Source organism: Podarcis cretensis (assembly GCF_951804945.1).
Source record: "Podarcis cretensis genome assembly, chromosome: 14".
Lineage (NCBI taxonomy): Eukaryota > Metazoa > Chordata > Lepidosauria > Squamata > Lacertidae > Podarcis > Podarcis cretensis.
The window spans coordinates 48,615,862-48,638,216 of record NC_137183.1 but is presented as its reverse complement, the minus strand read 5'-3'; the positions used below and the strand labels follow the sequence as shown (position 1 = coordinate 48,638,216).

Below are 22,355 nucleotides of genomic sequence, written 5' to 3'. Positions count from 1 at the left end.
GGCACCTGATTATTTTTCTGCAATTACACGAGCTCTCGGCAGATGAAGGTTTCCACCAAAAAGCGATAAAAGAGCTCAGAGAAGATATTAGCATATCGGGAAAGGATCACACAGCAGCGTGTCATCGCTACCAGGAAATGAATTCAACTGGTGGGCTTATCTTCCAAATTGGATTGAAGACAGACGTAGCTGAAGCGAATCATGGAAGGGGCTTAAGGCCCACTCAAATCACCGAGAGCAGACAGACCCTGTTTGGTTTGCCTTTGCCGTTGATGCCCCCACTGCCGCGTCAATGTTTCCCTGCAAACACAGAGGCTGAGCTGGCAATAGCCTTGGGAACGCAGGAATGCTGAAAGCTGCAGATATACAGTGGTGCCTCGCAAGACGAAATTAATCCGTTCCGCAAGTCTCTTCGCCTTGCAGTTTTTTCATCTTGCGAAGCACGGCTATTAGCGGCTTAGCGGCTATTAACGGCTTAGCGGCTTTAAGAAAAAGGAAACAAACTCGCAAGAACTCGCAAGACGTTTCGTCTTGCGAAGCAAGCCCATAGGGAAATTCGTCTTGCGAAGCACCTCAAAAAACGGAAAACTCTTTCGTCCAGCGAGTTTTTCATCTTGCGAGGCATTCGTCTTGCGGGGCACCACTGTACAAGCTCCAATGGTGTGGGTGAGTGCCCACCGCTGTGCGCATGGCTACTGTAATGCACTCTATGTGGGGCTGCCCTTGAAGACTGTTCAGAAGCTGCAATGTCTGCAGAATGCAGACCCTGGTGGGCACAACTTACACCAGTTATCTGAGGCCTGTGCTGGTGCTTCCAAGTCAAATTCAAGGTGCTTGCATTGACACACAAAGACTTGGGTAAGCCCTCGTAGGGTTGCCATATGTCCTCTTTTCCCAGGACACGCCCTCCTTTTCATGGGTAGAGTCCATAGTTAAAAGTAGAAGCCGGCAAATGTGTTCTCTTGTTTTGCTTTTCAAAACATGACAACCCTACATCATGTCCATTATATTCAATGGATCTACTCTGAGTAGGACTGACCTATAGCCTGGGCTGCTCTAAGGCAGCTATTCATGTTCTTAAGATGCTTTTTAGTATTTTTAGTTTTTACTGGGGGCTGTCTCTCTCCCTCACTCCCACGGCCTTGTCCCCTGCAGAAGAATAATACATAACAGCGAGAAACAAATATTAAGGTTGCTAAAAAAATTCCCCCAATGTTAATCTGGAGACAAATAGCTGAGGTGCATGTTTATGACAACGCTCCCTTCCTAAGCCCATCACTCATCTTCAAAGAAAAGCCCCAAAGGAGGAAATAAATAAAGGAAGCTGGAAGAAAGTACCCAGGTGCCATTCAGGGCCAGCAAGCAGACTAGAATTGAATTTTAGAATCGTAGAGCTGGAAGGGAATCATCTAGTCCAACCCCCCCATAATGCAACATTTAGTCTGCAGAGAGGTCTAAAAACCATCCAAAGTTTCCTACATCCACTCATTCCCCCCCTCTTATTAACACAGACCAGCTTTGGCCAGCCTGGTGCCCTCCAAATATTGCTGGACTACAACTCCCAGTGAGCATGTCCAATGACCAGGAATGATGTGACTTGTAGTCCAGTGACACCTGGGGAGGGGGCACTGGCTTGGGGAAGGCTGGCGCAAATCACCCACTCTTTAGCTGCTAGATTTAAGAAGTCTCACCCCTATGATTAAGACAGTATAGCAGCATTCCCCAAGCTGGTGCCCTCCAGGTGGCACTGGATTGCATCTCCCATCAGCCCCAACCAGTGTGGTCAATGGTCAAGGATGTGGGGTCTGGAGGGCACCAAGTTGGAAGAAACACTACAATACCATGAAGCAGTTATCCCCATTCTGCGATGAAGACCAGTGGGTGACTTTGAAGTCTGCCACTCTTGTCAAGAAGGACACTGACAAACTGGAACGTGTCCAGAGGAGGGCAACCAAAATGGTCAAAGGCCTGGAAACGATGCCTTATGAGGAACGGCTAAGGGAGCTGGGCATGTTTAGCCTGGAGAAGAGGAGGTTAAGGGGTGATATGATAGCCATGTTCAAATATATAAAAGGATGTCACATAGAGGAGGGAGAAAGGTTGTTTTCTGCTGCTCCAGAGAAGCGGACACGGAGCAATGGTTCCAAACTACAAGAAAAAAGATTCCACCTAAACATTAGGAAGAACTTCCTGACAGTAAGAGCTGTTCAACAGTGGAATTTGCTGCCAAGGAGTATGGTGGAGTCTCCTTCTTTGGAGGTCTTTAAGCAGAGGCTTGACAACCATATGTCAGGAGTGCTCTGATGGTGTTTCCTGCTTGGCAGGGGGTTGGACTCGATGGCCCTTGTGGTCCCTTCCAACTCTATGATTCTATGATTGTCTCAACCTAACCCACCCTTGATGCAGAACTGACCTGAACCTCCATGGACAGCTGTAAGTCCAAAATGACTTCCAGGCTGCGCACCTGGTCCTTCAGAGGCATAGTTACCCCATTCAGGACCAGGGAGTCATCCATACCTGCCCACCCCTGTCCCTCAAGAGCAGTACGTCTGTCTTGTCAGGATTCAACCTGAATCTGGGGTAGACAACACTGTGCAACCTGGCTCACAATATGGATTCAACCTCAATCTGTTAGCCGCCATCCATCCTCCAACCGCCTCCAGACACTCACACAGGACCTTCACCGCCTTCACTGGTTCCGATATGAAAGAGAGGTAGAGCTGGGTATCATCTGCATACCAAAGAACACCCACTCCTTGATGATCTCTCCCAGTGGCTTCATGTAGATGTTAAAAAGCATGTGGGAGAGGACGGAACCCTGAGACACCCCACAAGTGAGAGCCCAGGGGTCTGAACACTCATCCCCCAACACCACTTTCTGGACACGGCCCAGGAGGAAGGAGCGGAACCACTGTATAACGGTGCCCCCAGTTCCCAGCCCTTCTAGATGGTCCAGAAAGATGTAATGGTCGATGGTATCAAAGGCTACTCTCATACAATATCAGGGCAGCGTAAAGCAATATAAAAACATTTAAAGCAGTACAAAAGTAATGTTAAAACAACTGCCCACTCGATGCAATTACCTATTTAAATAATAATAACAATAATAATAATTTTTTTATTTATACCCCACCCTCCCCAGTCAAGACCGGGCTCAGGGCGGCTAACACCCAATATAAAAACAAATTGATTGAAATACAACTTAAAAACAAGATTAAAATACAACATTAAAACATTAAAACATTAAAATACAGCCTCATTTCAATGGAAACTCAAATAAAAAACTTTTTTGGGGGATGAAAACGCTAACTATCCAGAGTGGTCCTACATGGGCCAGAAAAAAGCCAGGGAAGTCCCCAAATAGGAATTCCATCACAGGAGGAGAAAGGAAAAAAGAAGAGGGGAAGGGAATCAAATTGATTCCAAGTCGAAGGCCAGGCAGAACAACTCTGTCTTACAGGCCCCACGGAAAGAAATCTGATCCTGCAGGGCCCTGGTCTCATGAGACAGAGTGTTCCACCAGGCCGGAGCCAGTGTTGAAAAGGCCCTGGCTCTGGATGAGGCTAATCTGACTTCCTTAGGCCCTGGGACCTCTAGTAAAGGTAAAGGTACCCCTGCCCGTACGGGCCAGTCTTGACAGACTCTGGGGTTGTGCGCCCATCTCACTTAAGAGGCCAGGGGCCAGCGCTGTCCGGAGACACTTCCGGGTCACGTGGCCAGCGTGACATCGCTGCTCTGGCCAGAGCCAGAGCCGCACACGGAAACGCCGTTTACCTTCCCGCTGGTAAGCGGTCCCTATTTATCTACTTGCACCCGGAGGTGCTTTCGAACTGCTAGGTTGGCAGGCGCTGGGACCGAGCAGCGGGAGCGCACCCCGCCGCAGGGATTCGAACCGCCGACCTTTCGATCGGCAAGCCCTAGGCGCTGAGGCTTTAACCCACAGCGCCACCTGCTATTTATGGACCTTAAGGCCCTCTGTGGGGCATACTGGCAGAGGCGGTCCCGTAGGTATGAGGGTCCCATAGGTACATTTTGCTTGCTTGTAAGGGGAGGATGTGACAGAGGTGTTTAAATAAGTCACAGGGTGCAGAAAATGGACAGGGAGATGGTTTCTCTCCCTCTCTCATAACACTGGGATTTGGGGACATCCAATTAAGGTGATTCCTGCATTGCTGGGGATGGGACTAGGTGATTCTTGAGATCCCTTCCAACTCTATGATTCTATTAACGCCTGAAGATTCAGGACAGACAAAAGTCACTGAGTGTAGTTGAGCTTTGGAACTCCTTGCCACGGGAGGCAGCAACGGACACCAAAATGGGAAGTCTTTAAAAGATTTGGGGAGTTCGTGGCAGAGAAGGCTATCAAGGGCTGCTAGCCCAAATGGCTATGTTTCGCCTCCACTTTGGGAAGCAGCGTGCCTGTATAGACCAGTTTCTGGGAATCACAAAGGGCGAGAGCACTGCTCTTGTGCCAGTTCCTGCATGTGGGTGTCACCACTGTGAGAACAGGAATACTGGATCTTATGGACCGCTGGCCTCACCCAGCAGGGCTCTGCTTGCATTCTTAATTTTTGTTTTGCCATCAGCCAAGTGGTCAAGGAACAAGGGAAAAGAGAGACCCAGTTAGAAGACTTGGATCCTGATGTTAATTTTCTTCATCTCACTGGAGAGCGGGGGGTGGGGGTGGGGGTGGGAGAAAGTGACGCTAATGGCTCAATGGACTTACTTGGCACCCTGTTAATGGCTCGTAAAGGCCTGAGTACACGGACAGTACGGATGGCAGATAAGCTGACGTTGTGTCCATCCAAGGAGTATTCCATCATGCTGGAGAGAAAGAGAGACACACACAGAGAGAGATACACAGGTGAGAATGAAGTTCTCAAACATCCTCTAAACCAGCCTTTCTCAACCTGTGGGTCCCCAGATGTTGTTGAACTACAACTGTTCAAATATATAAAAGGATGTCACATAGAGGAGGGAGAAAGGTTGTTTTCTGCTGCTCCAGAGAAGCGGACACGGAGCAATGGTTCCAAACTACAAGAAAGAAGATTCCACCTAAACATTAGGAAGAACTTCCTGACAGTAAGAGCTGTTCGAGGAGGTTAAGGGTGATATGATAGCCATGTTCAAATATATAAAAGGATGTCACATAGAGGAGGGAGAAAGGTTGTTTTCTGCTGCTCCAGAGAAGCGGACACGGAGCAATGGTTCCAAACTACAAGAAAGAAGATTCCACCTAAACATTAGGAAGAACTTCCTGACAGTAAGAGCTGTTCGACAGTGGAATTTGCTGCCAAGGAGTGTGGTGGAGTCTCTTTCTTTGGAGGTCTTTAAGCAGAGGCTTGACAACCATATGTCAGGAGTGCTCTGATGGTGTTTCCTGCTTGGCAGGGGGTTGGACTCGATGGCCCTTGTGGTCTCTTCCAACTCTATGATTCTATGATTCTAACTCCCATCACCCCTAGCTAGCAAGGCCAGAGCTCAGGGATGATGGGAGTTGTAGTCCAACAACATCTGGGGACCCACAGGTTGAGAACCACTGCGAAAATGGATGCTTCCTTGTAACAGAAGAAGTTCCATTGGACACAATGGGCACTTAATTCTAAGTAAGCACCCATCTCTGCATAAACGCTTGGCTACATTCAATAAAATATCATTAAGACCTAGATGGAAATTAGATGAAAAACAAAACACAACTTGATCCTCTCTTGGTGTCAAGGGGAAGCTGACAATTAGATTAGTAAAGGCCCATGTAGTTCCATTCACTTGGCTGTGAGTCCTGGAAGATCTGCTGTCTGCCCTGCAGGCCTGGTTTGGGAGGGCGGAGCCTGGACTGACTCCAGCTACAAAAGCTGAGGCTGCTGAACAGACTCTTGGGCTGGGTTTTTTTTGGGGGGGGGGAGAGGTGTTGTTGCTGTTGGCGTTGTTATTTTTTGTTCCTTTATTTTAGATCTTATGATGATTTATGTGGAAATAGTTTAATTTGTCAATTGAAAGCTCAGAGGATGATGCCATACAGTAACTCCTCCGATGAAGCATTTCAGTTAAGGCACCTGGGGAGGCTGCAGAAATGTTTCATGGAAAGAAAAACACACTCACATCACCCTCAATCACCTTTCAAGCATGGTGCAGTGGTTAAGAGTGTTGGAGTAGGTCCCAGGAGATCAGGGTTCAAATTCCCCTCTTGGCCATGAGGTCCACTGGATGTGACCTTTTGGACCAGTCACTGCCTCTCCTGGCTTAACCAACATCATGAGGTGGTTGTGAGGATAAAATGGGGAAGAGAAGAACCATATATGTTCTTAGGATCAGAATATGGCCTGAGGAAAAAATGCATTCATCAGTAGCAATTTCTGCCCGTTTTCTAGCAGTGGGGATATATACCAAAGAAAGCATTCTCTGGAATGGAATCACAGGTCTTGTGGGGTGTTTTCCAGGGCTTTTTGGCTTCCATGCGATGGCGTAATATGCTTTCCGGATAATCCTGCCACATCTGCATTCAGCGTTTTGAAACCAAGCGCCTGGGATTTATTTTGTCGCTGCCACGCTGCAGAACACGAGAGAAACAACTGGAGTGGATTCAAGGGCCACCTAGCAAGGAAATATATATTGCAAACACCAATTTCCACCTGCCAGTTGGAGCGAACAGGCCAGGAGCCAAGAGCCAGGTGTGTGAACCGAGCCGGTTTTCCAGGAATAATACAAGCTATTGTCTAAAACCATTGTGCAAACATAGTAGGATCCCGAAGAGCTGCCTGGCGACAGTCCCAGTTTATTACAGCTTCCACCGTAAATGGATGCAGCTATTTATCTGTTTATCATCTTTTTATTTGTCCATGCTGAGAGAGCCCTTTCATGCGGAAGTGTGGAGCCTCAGGCTTGGGGGCGAAATTCAGCCATCTAGCCCTGGGGCTGCCAGAACCTCCAGGTCTGACCTAAAGCCTCTAGGTTTTCCTGGCCCCCACCATGTGAGAGGATGTGTGTGTGCTTGAATCTCCAGGTGGGTGGGAATCCCTTAATAATAATATGCTGAATGATTATGATTATTATTGAGGAGATTGTGCATGCAGCTTGCAAGCTTCAGCTTCTCAAGAACTGTCTGCAAATTACCGCAAAACACTCTTGGGGATGGGGGATGAGGTCTGTCTTCCACCCAGCATCCCAAATTGAAAAAATATATTCGGGGGGCCCTTCCCCCACATAGTCAATTACAAAAAGTGGCATGCACCCAACATTTGAATGGCAATGCCTATAAACTTTGGGGCCCCCAGCCCACTACAATATTTTACTGGGGGACCTCAGAACCTAGGAATTAGCTCCTATGCTTCTGCCTCTCTCCCAATTAACCTCCATCTCCAGGGCTCAGTGGTCTCAGGGAGCACAGACAATGCCTAAAGCCATCCTGGGGTCTTGGGTTTGGGTTCTGAAATCTCTGGGTCTGCGATGCTCCTGGCCCGGCAACCCTATCTAGGCCTTTGCCTCTGGCTCTCTGGACTGTTCCCACCCCTAGCTAACCCCCCCTCTCGTCAGGCCCCATCCCTCACCAGCTCTGTATTGTTGCTTGGCTGGAATGTGTTCCTGAACTCTGAGAAAGTCTCTTGTTGGACCCAGAGCTGAGTGCGTAAGCAGAAACCTGCCCGCCGTACAAAGGTAATCACTTGTTCCTCTGCTCGCTTTCACTTCTGGCCCTGCACATCACAGGAGTGTGGCCCCCCACTTGAAGGGAATATGGCCCCCAAGCTGCAAAAAGTCTCCCCACTTTTTTTCTAAGGAGCATGGGAAATACCTATATAATGGATGTTTGATGCTTTATTGTGTTTCTAATCTTTTTCAGGGAGCCGCCCGGAGTGGCTGGGGAAACTCAATCAGATGGGTGGTAAATAAAAAATTATTATTATTATTATTATACAAAGGACAGTGCTTCTTCACTCTGCACATAGTTAAACTATGGAACTCTCTCCCACAGAAGGCAGCAGTGACCACCAACTTAATGGCTTTAAAGAGGATTAGACAAATTCATGGAGGAGAGGGATATTGATGGCTTCTAGCCAAAAGGTCCGTGGTCTGTCTCTGCTGTTAAGAAGAAGAAGAAGAAGAGGAGGAGGAGTTTGGATTTGATATCCAACTTTATCACTACCCTAAGGAGTCTCAAAGTGGCTAACAATCTCCTTTCCCTTCCTCCCCCACAACAAACACTCTGTGAGGTGAGTGGGGCTGAGAGACTTCAGAGAAGTGTGACTAGCCCAAGGTCACCCAGCAGCTGCATGTGGAGGAGCGGGGAAGTGAACCTAGTTCACCAGATTAGGAGTCCACCACTCTTAACCACTATGTCACTCTTGACCACTAAGAGGCAGTAAGGCTTTTAAATATCCGTTGTTGGAAACCATAGTAAAGGTAAAGGTAAAGGTAAAGGGACCCCTGACCATTAGGTCCAGTCATGACCGACTCTGGGGTTGCAGTGCTCATCTCGCTTTACTGGCTGAGGGAGCCAGAGTCCAGCTTCCGGGTCATGTGGCCAGCATGACTAAGCGCCTCTGGCGAACCAGAGCAGCACACGGAAACGCCATTTACCTTCCCGTCAGAATGGTGCCTATTTATCTACTTGCACTTTGATGTGCTTTCGAACTGCTAGGTTGGCAGGAGCAGGGACCAAGCTCACCCTGTTGCGGGGATTCGAACTGCTGATCTTCTGATCAGCAAGCCCTAGGCTCTGTGCTTAGACCCACAGCCTAGACCTACAGCGCCACCCGCGTCCCGGAAACCATAGTAGGGGAGAGCAATCTTCTGCTTGGATCTTGCTTGTGGCCTTTGCAGAGGGGCATATTTTTGACCATTGTGCTGGACCAGATGGGCCCTTGGCCTAACCCAGCAGGCTCTTCTTATGTTCTTACGGGAGGAAGGGCAGCACAGAGATTTAATTAAAAGCTGTCTAGAAAATGAAGGATATACAGATATGACCTTTGATACCAGGCTGGGCGAACATGCTGCCTGCTTTTAGCCATCCCGATGATCAAAGTCAGAGGAAGTTTATCTGATAAGGCTGCCTGTTACGGTGGACACTTAGCTGTCTACTCCACACAGAGGTGCTGGGCAGAAAATATCCAGTTCTGTCCTTTCACGCCAGTTTGAGCCTCTGTTTGCATCAGAACTGCCCTGGTTACTGCAGCCTTTTGCCTGATACCACAAGCACTCGTCGCTCTATTAACTGACTCGAGGACACCAAAAGGGTAAAATTGGGTCCTGCACATTCTACACTCACTTCCTTATCCCTCTGGGGACTAAAATAGCTCCATTATCAAGGGGGTGACTGACGTTTTAGAGGACAGGGCGGCGGGGGCGGCAGAGAGTAAAACTTAAAAAGGACAGGAAAAACATGCCAATCATTTCATCCCATAGTTGTCTGAGCTTTGTGGATGCTTAAAAATAAACAAACAAATAGACATTTTAATTTGGATGCTCAAATGTTTTAGATCTTTGAACCAGTGTGGTGCAGTGATTAAGAGAGCGCTTGACTCATTTTTAATATTTGCCACCCTTTCTCAGAAACTATAGGACTTAAAGCAGGGCGGATCCTCAGGAACATAGGCAGTTGCCTTATACTCTGGCTGCCAGTCACTCTCCAGGGTTTCAGAAAACAGCAGAGAATATAGCTGTGCATTGCATCAGCCGGAAGTACACAGAAACACTCGCAACAGAAGCAGAATCCTGCTACCCGGTTAAAGTAATTTCTGCTTAGGCCCTGAGACAAGCAAGCAAAATTGATGGGCTTTTAAATCATGCCCCCCTCCTATAGATACAAGTTTTATACCACTTTCTCTTCCAGCCCACAACACTGATTGATGAGCAATTTGTCTACTGACCCCGCAATTACGATAAAGAAGTCCAGGCGATTCCACGTGTCTCCTAGGTAACACTTCTGCCCGAAGATTCCCAGAGCTATCATTTTGATGACCATCTCCACAGCAAAGAAGGCAAAGATGAAATGATCAAATGCCTGGAGTGGAAAAGAAAGAGGAAAACAATAAGAAGTCACTATTAGTCCCATAGTGCATCTCTGTCATTTGGTGTAGCAAATCGAGTGCTGGACTAGCATCTGGGAGAGACTGGGGTTCAAATCTTCCCTTGGGAGCCAGTCAGAGTGTCACACAGACTGGCCTACTTCGCAGGGTTGTTGTGAGCATAAAATGGAAAGGGGGGGAGGAGAACTATGCATGCCACTACAAGTTCCTTTGAGGAAAGGTGCAATATAAATGTTAAAAAGGACCCCTGACCATTAGGTCTAGTCGTGGCTGACTTGGGGTTGTGGCGCTCATCTCGCTTTATTGGCCGAGAGAGCCGGCATACAGCTTTCGGGTCATGTGGCCAGCATGACTAAGCCGCTTCTGGCGAACCAGAGCAGCGCACGGAAATGCCATTTACCTTCCCGCCAGAGCGGTACCTATTTATCTACTTGCACTTTGACATGCTTTCGAACTGCTAGGTGGGCAGGAGCTGGGACTGAGCAATGGGAGCTCACCCCGTCGCGGGGATTCGAACCACCGACCTTCTGATCGGCAAGTCCTAGGCTCTGTGGTTTAACCCACAGTGCCACCTGCGTCCCTAATATAAATGTTACTGAAAAGCAAAATAGGTGAAGAAATACTTTCATATCTGGTGAAGATAAAAAAGAACATTCCCATGTTGGAACTGAGTAGTTTTGGAGGAGTGCCACATGGTTTTGTAAATAAGGAGTGTCTGTTCCCAGGGAGCAAAGACAATTTCACAGAAATTCGGAATCTGGCAATAATTCCAGAGGCTGCTTTTTGGGGGGGGGGGGGGGAGCTGGGTGTTTCCTAGTGTTGCAACCCAACCCAAAAGAACAAAAAAAATATAGATTGGTTTTATCTGAGAAGGGGGGAAAGGAGAAGACAAAACTTTTATGCAATTGCAAATATCAGCAAAGAACTTATTGAGCAAATAACTACGGAGGGAAATGATTCTCCTGTTTTTATTATTGCCACTAATATACCATTAACTTAAACTAAACAAAATGAAGACTGTTTTCAACTCTAATAGAACAACAGTAGGTCTGATGAAATCGCCACCTGCCAATCATCTGACATCAGGGTTAGAGAGTCATATGGCCAGAGGCATAGCAAGGTCAGGTGGTACCCGGTGTGAATTTTTTTTTTTGTCAAACCCCCAACATTGCAATTTTGGGGAACGTTGCCCAGAGTTGTTGAACTTTTTAAAGGAAGGGTACCCTAGAGTTGATAAGCTTTATGCGATCGGCGGCCAGAGTTTTGCATCCCCAGTAAGTGGATTTCCGCAATTGGTGCAATCACTGTCATGAAAACCTGCCCACTGATTGTGCAAATATTCCTGGTGTGCAGCACTGCCAGCCTGGGGTACGAGCACTGCTTGCTGATTGTGAAAATCCAACCGCCGATCTCATTAAACTGCCCACCAGGGATGCGAACACTGCCCGCTGGGGGGTGCCAGGCTGATCGCTAGGCGTATTTGCGCAATCAGGGGGCAGATTTTAGCAACGACGATCACACCAATTGTGAAAATCTACCCACTGGGGGTGTGAGTGCTGCCACGCTGATCCGTCCAAGGGGATTTTGTCACCCCCCTCCAGGAATGACACCTGGGGTGGACCGCACCCCCTAAACCCCCCTTGCGACGTCCCCACATATGGCAGGGGAGATACTACCCAAGGGGGGTGGAACTCCCTGCTCCCCGGATAACATTTGCAGGTACAGCTCTACCTGCCGCACACCTGATGCCACGATGACATCAGGTATGAGGCCATGTGGCTGCAGCTTTGGGGAAATAGCTTTGTGGGCCAATGGGGAGGTTTGGCAGGTGAAATCTGGCTAGCGGGATGGAGGTTCCTCAGCTATAACCTAGATGGACCTTCTTTCTGATTTATGAAGGCTCTTATTCTTTTGTAGGGATGCGGGTGGCGCTGTGGGTTAAACCACAGAGCCTAGGGCTTGCTGATCAGAAGGTCGGCGGTTTGAATCCCTGTGATGGGGTGAGCTCCCATTGCTCGGTCCCTGCTCCTGCCAACCTAGCAGTTCGAAAGCACATCAAAGTGCAAGTAGATAAATAGGTACTGCTCCGGCGGGAAGGTAAATGGCGTTTCCGTGCGCTGCTCTGGTTCGCCAGAAGTGGCTTAGTCATGCTGGCCACATGACCCGGAAGCTGTATTCTGGCTCCCTCAGCCAATAAAGCGAGATGAGTGCTGCAACCCCAGAGTCGTCTGCGACTGGACCTAACGGTCAGGGGTCCCTTTACCTTTACCTTTACCTTTTGGACCCCTGGATGGTTAAGTCCAGTTAAAGGCGACTGGGGTTGCAGCACTCATCTCACTTTCAGGCTGAGGGAGCCAGTGTTTGTCCACAGACAGCTTTCCGGGTCATGTGGCCATGACTGGACCTAATGGTCAGGGGTCCCTTTACCTTTACCTTATTCTTTTGTGGGGGGTGGGAACTGAAAACCCAAGCCTTGTTAGAAGGCGATCCCATTAACACCCCCAACACAGAATTTTTTTTACAAACCCATCCTCCTAAATCCCACAGCATCCATAAACGGAATAGAAGCAGATAAATAATGGCCGGCCTGCAGCCAAAAGCGAACTGGAGTCTAATGGGATTCTAATGGGATAGTCTTAATGGAACGGCTGGGTTAAACAGAAGAGGCTTCCTTGAGATGTATGGTTGTCTTACGAAATGTGTTTGCATAAAGCAGAACTCTGCAGAGCCAGGCCTGAAGGCAATTGCATTAACTACCAGAGGAAGCCCATAGCTATGAGGGCGCTTGCTCACCCCAATTGCCGCCAGGGTGTTTCTGCTCTGTGCTGAAAAGCTCCAACCAGGTCTTCCCTGGGGTCCCTGTCAACTGAATAATTGCCAGGATTCGGGAGGAATGGGAGTTAGCGGCTAAGATTCAGCCTGCAAGCTCCAGGGTGTCATTAGCTTGCAGGATAAGCAATGGAAGATGAGCTCAAGGCCCCAACACGCTCCCCAGAGGGTGGTTATGTGGCGTTGCATTACGAGCAAAGAGATGGCGGGTTTCTGCCAACAGCCTTGACACAACTTCTTCCATACCAGTCGGTGGGCAGACCTCAGTCACTACTGATGTGGTGGTACGAAATCATAGAAAAATGGGGTCTGCAGGAAATGTCATGGGCTTAAGGTTACTTGTCCAAAACACATCTTGGAAGTGTCCAAAATCCTCCAGCAGACACAGAGACGAGTCTATCATCGGGTGGTGTTAAGAGGTGGCAGTGAGGTTTTGGCACACAGCTTTGCCCTGCACCTATAAGCTCACTATTACTACAATTAACAATTATATTTATTAGTTGCATTTTTGCACTCAAGTGCTGCAAAGCCACTTATGCAGCAAAAAAACAAAATAACAAAGGCATTCAATAAAAAAGCAGCAATTAATGGGGGCCAATATACTCATTCAAAAGGGACAAGATTTACCAAATTTCATGGATGAGCGAATAAAGACCACTGACATAGCTAACTACCCATCCACCCCCGATTAAAAACCACATGTTTGGGTAAGTAAAAACATTTTGGCCTGGCACCCTCTTCCCAGGGAACTCTGGGAACCATAGCTCTGTGAGGTCTCCTAACAACTCTCAGCACCCGTAACCAGCTGCAACTTCCAGAATGCTTTGTGGGAAACCTCAGAGCTGCCTTTGTAGAACTCAGCTGGGAGGAGGATAGAGGCAAGGTTAGAATCAATTGGCTCTGCCTGTCATTGGCTCTAGCGCCACCTACTGGCAGTCTCCCTGCTTTCTGCCCTACCAGTTCCAGTGGGCACTGCGGGAAAGAAAGAGAGAGAGAGAGAGAGAGAGAGAGAGAGAGAGAGAGAGAGAGAGATGATATTCTCTTACCTCCAAAATGGTGCACCTCTCAGACTTGCATTTGTCATCTTGACAAGGCTGAAACATCCCGAGGGTGACACAGTTCAGGAGGATGACCAGCATGCTGATGTGCTCGAACCAGGTGGGCGCAAGGAGTTAAGGAAGGCAACTTGGGCTGAGTTATCAACAGGAAAGTGGCAGCAGGAAACAAAGAGGAGGGATGTGGGTGGCATTTGCATATCAAACAGCCCCACTCCCAGCCTTAAGAAGAAGAAGAACAACAAAAGAACCACAATCAACCATGCGGGGGATGGAGGAAAGATGATGCAGGAGGATTTGATGTTCCCAGGAGACAGGGGCTCCTGCAGAGATGAATAACCACCCCCAGACCTGACTGGGCATGAACTGAGATGTGAGCGACAGGCTTTGTTGCCATTGCACTTTTTCTGTTCTTTATTAAATTGTTTCAACACATCACAACAACATGCCAATAAATAATGAAACATCCCACCCTAACCTAGAAGCTGGTGTTTAGGCAACAGATGCAAAATAATGACCAAATAACGTAAGTTCTTATCCTAGTCTACTATTCATATAGAAGGCGGTAAATGGTTTAAGTTAACCAAAAAGTTGTACAACGTGAGGGGAATCCTCCATTTTCATCTTTAGCCCTGCACATAATAAAACTGTGTCACTCAATTCTGAAGGAGTCTTCGTGCTTCAGACGTTGTGCCAGTTTTATTATATTATATAATTTCTCCACAGGCACCAGGCAAAGTGGGGTGATGTCTGCTGAGGGAGTTTTCCCTCTGTACGTTTGGTTGAATGTTTCCCTGCTATGTACTAGGCCAGAACATATTTTTTTTTAAAAAAAGAGAAAACCTCTCTGTTCCATTCTTTTCGAATTATATGCTGCTTTTATTCAGTTTCCTCAGTAAAGTGTTGGACACGGGTGGCGCTGTGGGTTAAACCACAGAGCCTAGGACTTGCCGATCAGAAGGTCGGTGGTTCGAATCCCCGCAACGGGGTGAACTCCCGTTGCTCTGTCCCTGCTCCTGCCAACCTGGCAGGTCAAAAGCACATCAAAGTGCAAGTAGATAAATAGGTACCACTCCGGAGGGAAGGTAAACAGCATTTCCGTGCGCTGCTCTGGTTCGCCAGAAGCGGCTTAGTCATGCTGGCCACATGACCCGGAAGCTGTACGCTGGCTCCCTTGGCCAATAAAGCGAGATGAGTCATCTGCGACTGGACCTAATGGTCAGGGGTCCCTTTACCTTTACTTTAAAGTAAAGTGTTACTAGGATTTATTTTCTCTCTGGACTCTATGTTACCTAAGTGACTTTGTTTACAGAGCTCGTTGTTTTGCTTTTTTCGAGAGGGTTGGGTAGGAAGCGAGTTGGAGGAAGGTGGCACAGCTGGTTCATCAGCCTTCGCATACCTTCCTTAATTTGATGATTGTGGGATGGAGTGGGAGGCTGGTAGAAGGTTTAGCATTTTTATGAATGAGCCACTTCCCCATTCTTCTGCTAATACAAAATGGGGAACAGCGGATAAAAACCAGCCTGTATGCTAAGTGCTAGCAACAGCAGGATAGAAAATTAGGAAAAATGACTTAAAGAGGAATCCCCACAGGGAACATTGCATTAAATAATGCAAGAGTGCCGGTTAAGGGACATTTTTTTCTTCAAAGAATTCAGATGAATTAAATGCCATTTTCAATGGCAGGGGATGGAAAAAGGGGAAAAGGCAGCAGGATGGGTTCGTTCTGATAAAACCAATGACGTTTCAAGATCAGCTTCCGGCGAAATGTTTACAAGGAAACACATTTTTGCAGAGACACACCGCTTGCCACTCGAGAAATGCTTTATAAAAACCAGAGTTTTGCAGGGAAGACAGACCTCATAGGCAACAGCAGGGCTAAGGAACCATTTTTCAGATCCAGGGCCACATTTTCTTCTAGACAACCTCCTGAGGGCCATAGGCCAGTGGTGGGGGGGGGGCAGAGGGGAAAGTGGGTGTCTATGAGACACTTTGGGATTCATTTGAATGAAAAGTTGCATGGAAATATAACAAATCTAATCTAATCAGATGCCGTCACCTGCAACAAATAATGGTCATCATCAGCAAGGAATGAAAAAGGGAAGCTCTGGAAAACTTGAAAAGAGCTGCGGCTTGCTCTCCCACTCGCTCTCCTACATGGCTGCAAGGAAAGTACCGTATTTTTTGCTCTATAAGACACACCAGACCATAAGACATACCTAGTTTTTGGAGGAGAAAAACAAAAATATATATATATTCTGAATCTCAGAAGCCAGAACAACAAGAGGGATCGCTGCACAGCGAAAGCAGCTATCCCTCTTGCTGTTCTGGCTTCTGGGATAGCTGTGCAGCCTGCATTCACTCCACAAGACGCACACACATTTCCCCTTACTTTTTAGGAGGGGAAAAGTGAGTCTTATAGAGCAAAAAGTACGGTAATTCTTTGTGGACTAGTAACTTGCTTCCGCTCACTTGCAACAAAAATAAATTTGAATGGAAAACACATAGGCGCAAGGCCCTGGCACAGGGCTGTTGTTTGAAAAAGGATCAATCTATCTCACTTAAGAACATAAAGAGAGGCTGCTGGATCAGGCCAATGGCCCACCTGGTCCAGCATCCTGTTCTCACGGTGGCCAACCAGATGCCTGTGGGAAACCAGGGAGCAGGATCTGAGCACAAGATCAGGTACTCTGAAGCAAGCATACAAGAAGGCTGGTAGTACAATAGCTTTGTAAACAAGCATGTTGGTTTCCCTGCGAATGTCCTTATGGTACGCTTGTGAAACGTGGACCACTTAAACACCATCTCCAACTCCTCAAAAGATTCCATCAATGGTGTCTCCGAAAAACTGTACACTTCACTTGGGAAGACAGGTAATAATAATAATAATTTTTATTATTTATACCCCCCTCCCCCGGTTCAGGGCAGCTAACACCAGCAAAATTATAGTAAAAACATAATAGGGGAAAAAAAAAACCCCAATTTAAAATACAGGTTAAAATGCAATTTTAAATGCAGCCTCATTTTAAAAGTAGCCCATAGATCAAAACCATAAGGGGAGGGAAACATAAGGGTCAGACTGAGTCCAAACCAAAGGCCAAGCGGAACAGCCCCATCTTACAGGCCCTGTGTAAAGGTGTCAAGTCCCACAGGGCCCTAGTCTCTTGTGACAGAGCGTTCCACCAAGTTGGGGCCAGTACTGGAAAGGCCCCGGCCCTAGTTGAGACCAATCTAACCACCTTGCGACTTGGGACCTCCAAAATGTTGTCATTTATGGACCTTAAGGTCCTCTATGGGGCATACCAGGAGAGGCGGTCCTGTAGGTACGTGGGTCCTAGGCCGCATAGGACTTTAAAGGTCAAAACCAGCACCTTAAACCTGACCCTGTACTCCACCGGGAGCCAGTGAAGTTGGTGAACTAGTGCCAGTGCACTGGAAGAAGCAAAGATCTCCATTGTCAAAGCATTAACTTCGTTGGACTGGTCATGTTGTGTGGATGCCTGATTATCGTCTTCCAAAGCAACAACAACAACAACAATTTATTATTTCTACCCCGCCCAACTGGCTGGGTTTCCCCAGCCACTCTGGGCGGCTTCCAACAGAAGGTTAAAAATACATTAAAACATCAGTCTTTAAAAACTTCCCTAAACAGGGCTGCCTTCAGATGTCTTCTAAATGTCATACAGTTGTTTATTTCCTTGACATCTGATGGGAGGGCGTTCCACAGGGCGGGCACCACTACCAAGAAGGCCCTCTGCCTGGTTCCCTGTAACCTCACTTCTCACAGGGAGGGAACTGCCAGAAGGCCCTCGGTGCTGGACCTCAGTGTCCAGGTTGGACGATGGGGGTGGAGACGCTTCTTCAGGTATACTCTATTCCAAACTTAAAAATGGGAAGCATATTGCTGGTGGTCAACAAAAGAGGTTCAAAGACTCTCTCAAGGCAAATCTAAAAAAAAAAAAAAGTAGTATAAACACTGACAACTGGGAAACACTAGCCTGCGAGTGCTCCAGTTGGAGAACAGCCTTTACCAAAGGTGTCATGGGCTTTGAAGAAACTCAGGACAAAAGGGAGAAACATACTAGGAGGAAGGCACACTTGGCAAACCCTCACCATGATCAACTCCTGCCTGGAAATCTATATTCCCACTGTAGAAGGACATATGGATCCAGAATTGGCCTCCACAGTCACTTACAGGCCCACTGTTAAAACCGGATTTATGGAAGACAATCTTACTCAGCTATGAGTGATTGCCAAAGAAGAAGAAGAAGAAGAAGAAGAAGAAGAAGAAGAAGAAGAAGAACTCTGAAGCATGACTGCCTTTGACTGTGGAAGCAAAGCATAGCCATCGTGGCTATTAGCCATTGATAGCCTTTCTGCCATGAAAATAATACTCAATAATTACATCCAGCTGTTTTGTTTAACAAATGGAAAGGGGGAGCTGACCTCTACGAACCTCAGTGCAAATTGTGCAATACAGTTGTTGTCGAGCTGGAGGTTGTGTACGAGGAAAGCCTGGATGAGAGGAGGGTTTTGCATTTCCATAAACAACTCCTTTTCATCCCACAATATTCTCCGCATTGGTGATTTACTTGTTTGTATGAAGAATGGTGCAAGCTGATTCACAGTTCCAGTTATTTTTGGCGTCCAGCCAAGGGGCCACTCTGGAATAATGAATTGGGGAGGGCGGGGGGTGGGTGGCTGACCCAGAAGTAACAGCTTTATTTCTTGATAGATTTTGGCGAGGCTCACAGGCGAACATTCCCCCCTGCCAGACTTGAATGGGGAGGAGAGGAAGTTATTCTGAAGGTGCCGGCTCTGTTTTTCTGTTGTGATTGGAAGCAGAGGCAAGGAGTGGAAAAGAAGACTTATTAGGGCCACAGAGCCTAGGACTTGCTGATCAGAAGGTCGGCGGTTCGAATCCCTGCAATGGGGTGAGCTCCCGTTGCTCGGTCCCTGCTCCTGCCAACCTAGCACTTCGAAAGCACACAGTGCAAATAGATAAATAGGTACCACTCCGTCGGGAAGGTAAATGGCGTTTCTTTGTAGTGTTTAAACTGTTGGAAAAGGTAATAAATATTATTTTTTTTTAAAAAAAGAGTCCCATGGAGTGCAAGAAGATCAAACCTATCCATTCTGAAGGAAATCAGCCCTGAGTGCTCACTGGAAGGACAGATCCTGAAGCTGAGGCTCCAGTACTTTGGCCACCTCATGAGAAGAGAAGACTCCCTGGAAAAGACCCTGATGCTGGGAAAGATGGAGGGCACAAGGAGAAGGGGACCACAGAGGACGAGATGGTTGGACAGTGTTCTCGAAGCTACCAGCATGAGTTTGACCAAACTGCAGGAGGCAGTGGAAGACAGGAGTGCCTGGCGTGCTCTGGTCCATGGGGTCACGAAGAGTCGGACACGACTAAACAACTAAACAACAACAAAGATGTGAACCTTTCCACCGACACTGAGCTGGAGAAATGTATTGGCAAGGCAGCTATGGCAATTGCTTGCCTCTCCAAAAGGGTTGGGAGAATGTGATGCTAACAACCAGTACCAAAATAAAGGTCTACTGGGCTTTTTGTTGAGTCTGCTGCTTTATGGAAGTGAGTCATGGGCAACTTATACCCACCAGGAGCGATGCCTCAATGCCTTCCATATGCGCTGCATCAGAAAGATTTGGGGCATCATATGGCAGGACTGTGGGTTAAACCACAGAGCCTAGGACTTGCTGATCAGAAGGTCGGCGGTTCGAATCCCCGCAATGGGGTGAGCTCCCGTTGCTCGGTCCCTGCTCCTGCCCACCTAGCAGTTCAAAAGCACGTCAAAGTGCAAGTAGATAAATTGGTACTGCTCCGGTGGGAAGGTAAACGGCGTTTCTGTGCGCTGCTCCGGTTTGCCAGAAGTGGCTTAGCTGTACGCCAGCTCCCTCAGCAATAAAGCGAGATGAGCACTGCAACCCCAGAGTCGGCCATGACTGGACGTAATGGTCAGGGGTCCCTTTACCTTTATTATAGGACAGTGTTATTTGATCTCGGAACACTAGATGCTATTGGGATTACAACTCCCATCATCCCAGATCATTGGCCAAGCTGACTGGAGGTGATGGCAGTTGTGATACTGCAATGTCTGGGGACCCAAGGCAGGGGCGGAGGAAGGGGGGTGCGGTGGGTGTGGTCTGCCCTGGATGTCACCACTGATGGAGGTGACAAAATGGCGGGCAGCACTCACCGTGGGGCCTTCAGTGTGCCTGAGCCATGTGTCTCTCCAGGGAGAGACACAGTGGCTTGGGTGCACCCAGGCTCTACACTGCCCAAACTGTCTGCCCGCTGCCTTTCCCCCAGCTGTAGGGCAGCTGAGTGGGAGGAGGCAGGCAGACTCTGGAGCCCCCTACGGGCAGCTTGTCCAGCCATTGTCCTGCCCCTATGTGCAGATCGCCCTGCCCCTGGGTGCGCCGCCCCAGGAACTTCCTCCACCGCTGCCCCAAGGTTGAAGAACACTGCTGTAGTTGATCAACTTTGGGTCTGTGGGTTGAGTTGTGCCCACCAAAAGAACATAAGAAGAGACTGCTGGATCAAGCCAATGGCCCATTTAGTCCAGCATCTTGTTCTCAATGATCAAGGGTCTGGAAACCAAACCTGATGAGGGACGGTTGAAGGAGCTGGGTAAGTTTGGCCTGGAAAAGAGGAGACTAAGAGGAGATATGAGAGCCATCTTCAGATATCTCAAGGGCTGTCACATGGAAGATGGAGCAAGCTTGTTTTCTCCTGCTCTGGAGGGTAGGACCCAAACCAATGGATTCAAGTTAAAGAAAAGAGATTTCAACTAAACATCAGGAAGAACTTTCTGACAGCAAGAGCAGTTCAACAGTGGAACAGACACCCTCAGGATGGTTGCGGACTCTCCTTGCTTGTAAGTTTTTAAGCAGAGGTTGGATGGCCACCTGTCATGGATGATCCAGTTGAGACTAGATGACCCTTGGTGTCTCTTCCAACTCTAAAACTCTGCAACTCTATGATCCTATGCCTGTGGGAAACCAGCAAACAGGATCTGAGCACAACAGTACTCAATCTCCTCCTCCTCCCTCACTGTTTAACTCAGGCATCCCCAAACTTGGCCCTCCAGATGTTTTGGGACTACAATTCCCATCATCCCAGACCACTGGTCCTGTTAGCTATGGATGATGGGAGTTGTAGCTCCAAAACATCTGGAGGGCTGAGTTTGCCTACGCCTTGTCTAACTCCACTAGTAAAACCACGTAAGCCCGGCCATCACAATATCTTGTGGCAGTCAAAAATTTTTAATTGATTGATAACGCCTAAAGATGCCCTGCCTCATTTTTATCCCCACAACAACCCTGTGAGGTAGGTTTGGCTGAGAGTGAGGGAGCGAATGGCCTCCGTGAGCTTCACATCCAAGTTGGCCTTTGAACCTTGGTCTCTCTGGTCCTAGTCCAGCACTCTATTTTTTTATTTTTTTAAATAATATTTTATTGAAATTTTTAAATACCAATGCAAAATTAGTAAACAATGTAACATATTTCATAACATAGTTTCATAACTTCTTTGGACTCCCTCACTCCCTCACATCTCCCACTCCCACTTACATCATTATAAATTTTTGCCAGCAATTTATCAACTTGTTTGCGTTCTTATGTCCCGCTCGTTTAAATATAATTAATAATTCTCCAAAAAAATTATATTTTCCTCAATCTCACTTATCATCCTAATTCCAACTATTTTAGTGGTGCTCAATTGTTTGTGATCTAGCATCTTTATTAACATTCAACCAAATTACAATATTTTTGTAGGTAAATCTTGAATTTCTTCCAATCTTCTTCAACCCTCTCCTCTCCCAGGTCTCGGATTCTGCCGGTCATCTCAGCCAGTTCCATATAGTCTATCAGTTGCATCTGCCATACTTCCAGTGTGGGTAGATCTTGAGTTTTCCAATATTTAGCGATAAATATCCTTGCTGCCGTTGTTGCATACAAGAAAAAGGTTCTGTCCTTCTTTATCACCCTCTGGCCGACAATACCCAGAAGAAAGGCCTCTGGTTTCTTAGTGAAGGTATACTTAAATACCTTTTTCAACTCATTATATATCATTTCCCAGAAAGCCTTCACTTTAGGGCACGTCCACCAGAGGTGAAAGAATGTTCCTTCATTTTCTTTACATTTCCAACATTTATTATCAGACAGGTGGTATATTTTGGCAAGTTTAACTGGGGTCATGTACCATCTATATATCATTTTCATTACATTTTCCTTCAAAGCGTTACAAGCAGTGAAGTTCAACCCAGTGGTCCACAACCTTTCCCAGTCATCAAACATGATATTATACCCAATATCCTGTGCCCACTTTATCATAGCCGATTTAACCGTTTCATCTTGTGTGTTCCATTTTAACAGCAAGTTATACATTCTTGAAAGTACCTTAGTCTTAGGTTCTAACAGTTCTGTT

General features: G+C 47.3%; 1 protein-coding gene across 3 annotated transcripts in view; it reads right to left on the bottom strand.

Annotated features, from left to right (window-relative positions):
- Positions 1-22,355, bottom strand: part of CACNA1H (calcium voltage-gated channel subunit alpha1 H) — a 382,159-nt gene that overhangs the window by 166,582 nt on the left and 193,222 nt on the right. For all 3 annotated transcript variants that reach the window (XM_079953635.1, XM_079953637.1, XM_079953636.1), the window contains exons 3-5: positions 13,895-14,007; positions 9,861-9,994; positions 4,727-4,824 (exon numbers count right to left, since the gene is read on the bottom strand). In XM_079953635.1, coding sequence (XP_079809761.1) covers positions 4,727-4,824; positions 9,861-9,994; positions 13,895-14,007 — 345 coding nt within the window. The remainder of the gene's footprint in view (positions 1-4,726; positions 4,825-9,860; positions 9,995-13,894; positions 14,008-22,355) is intronic.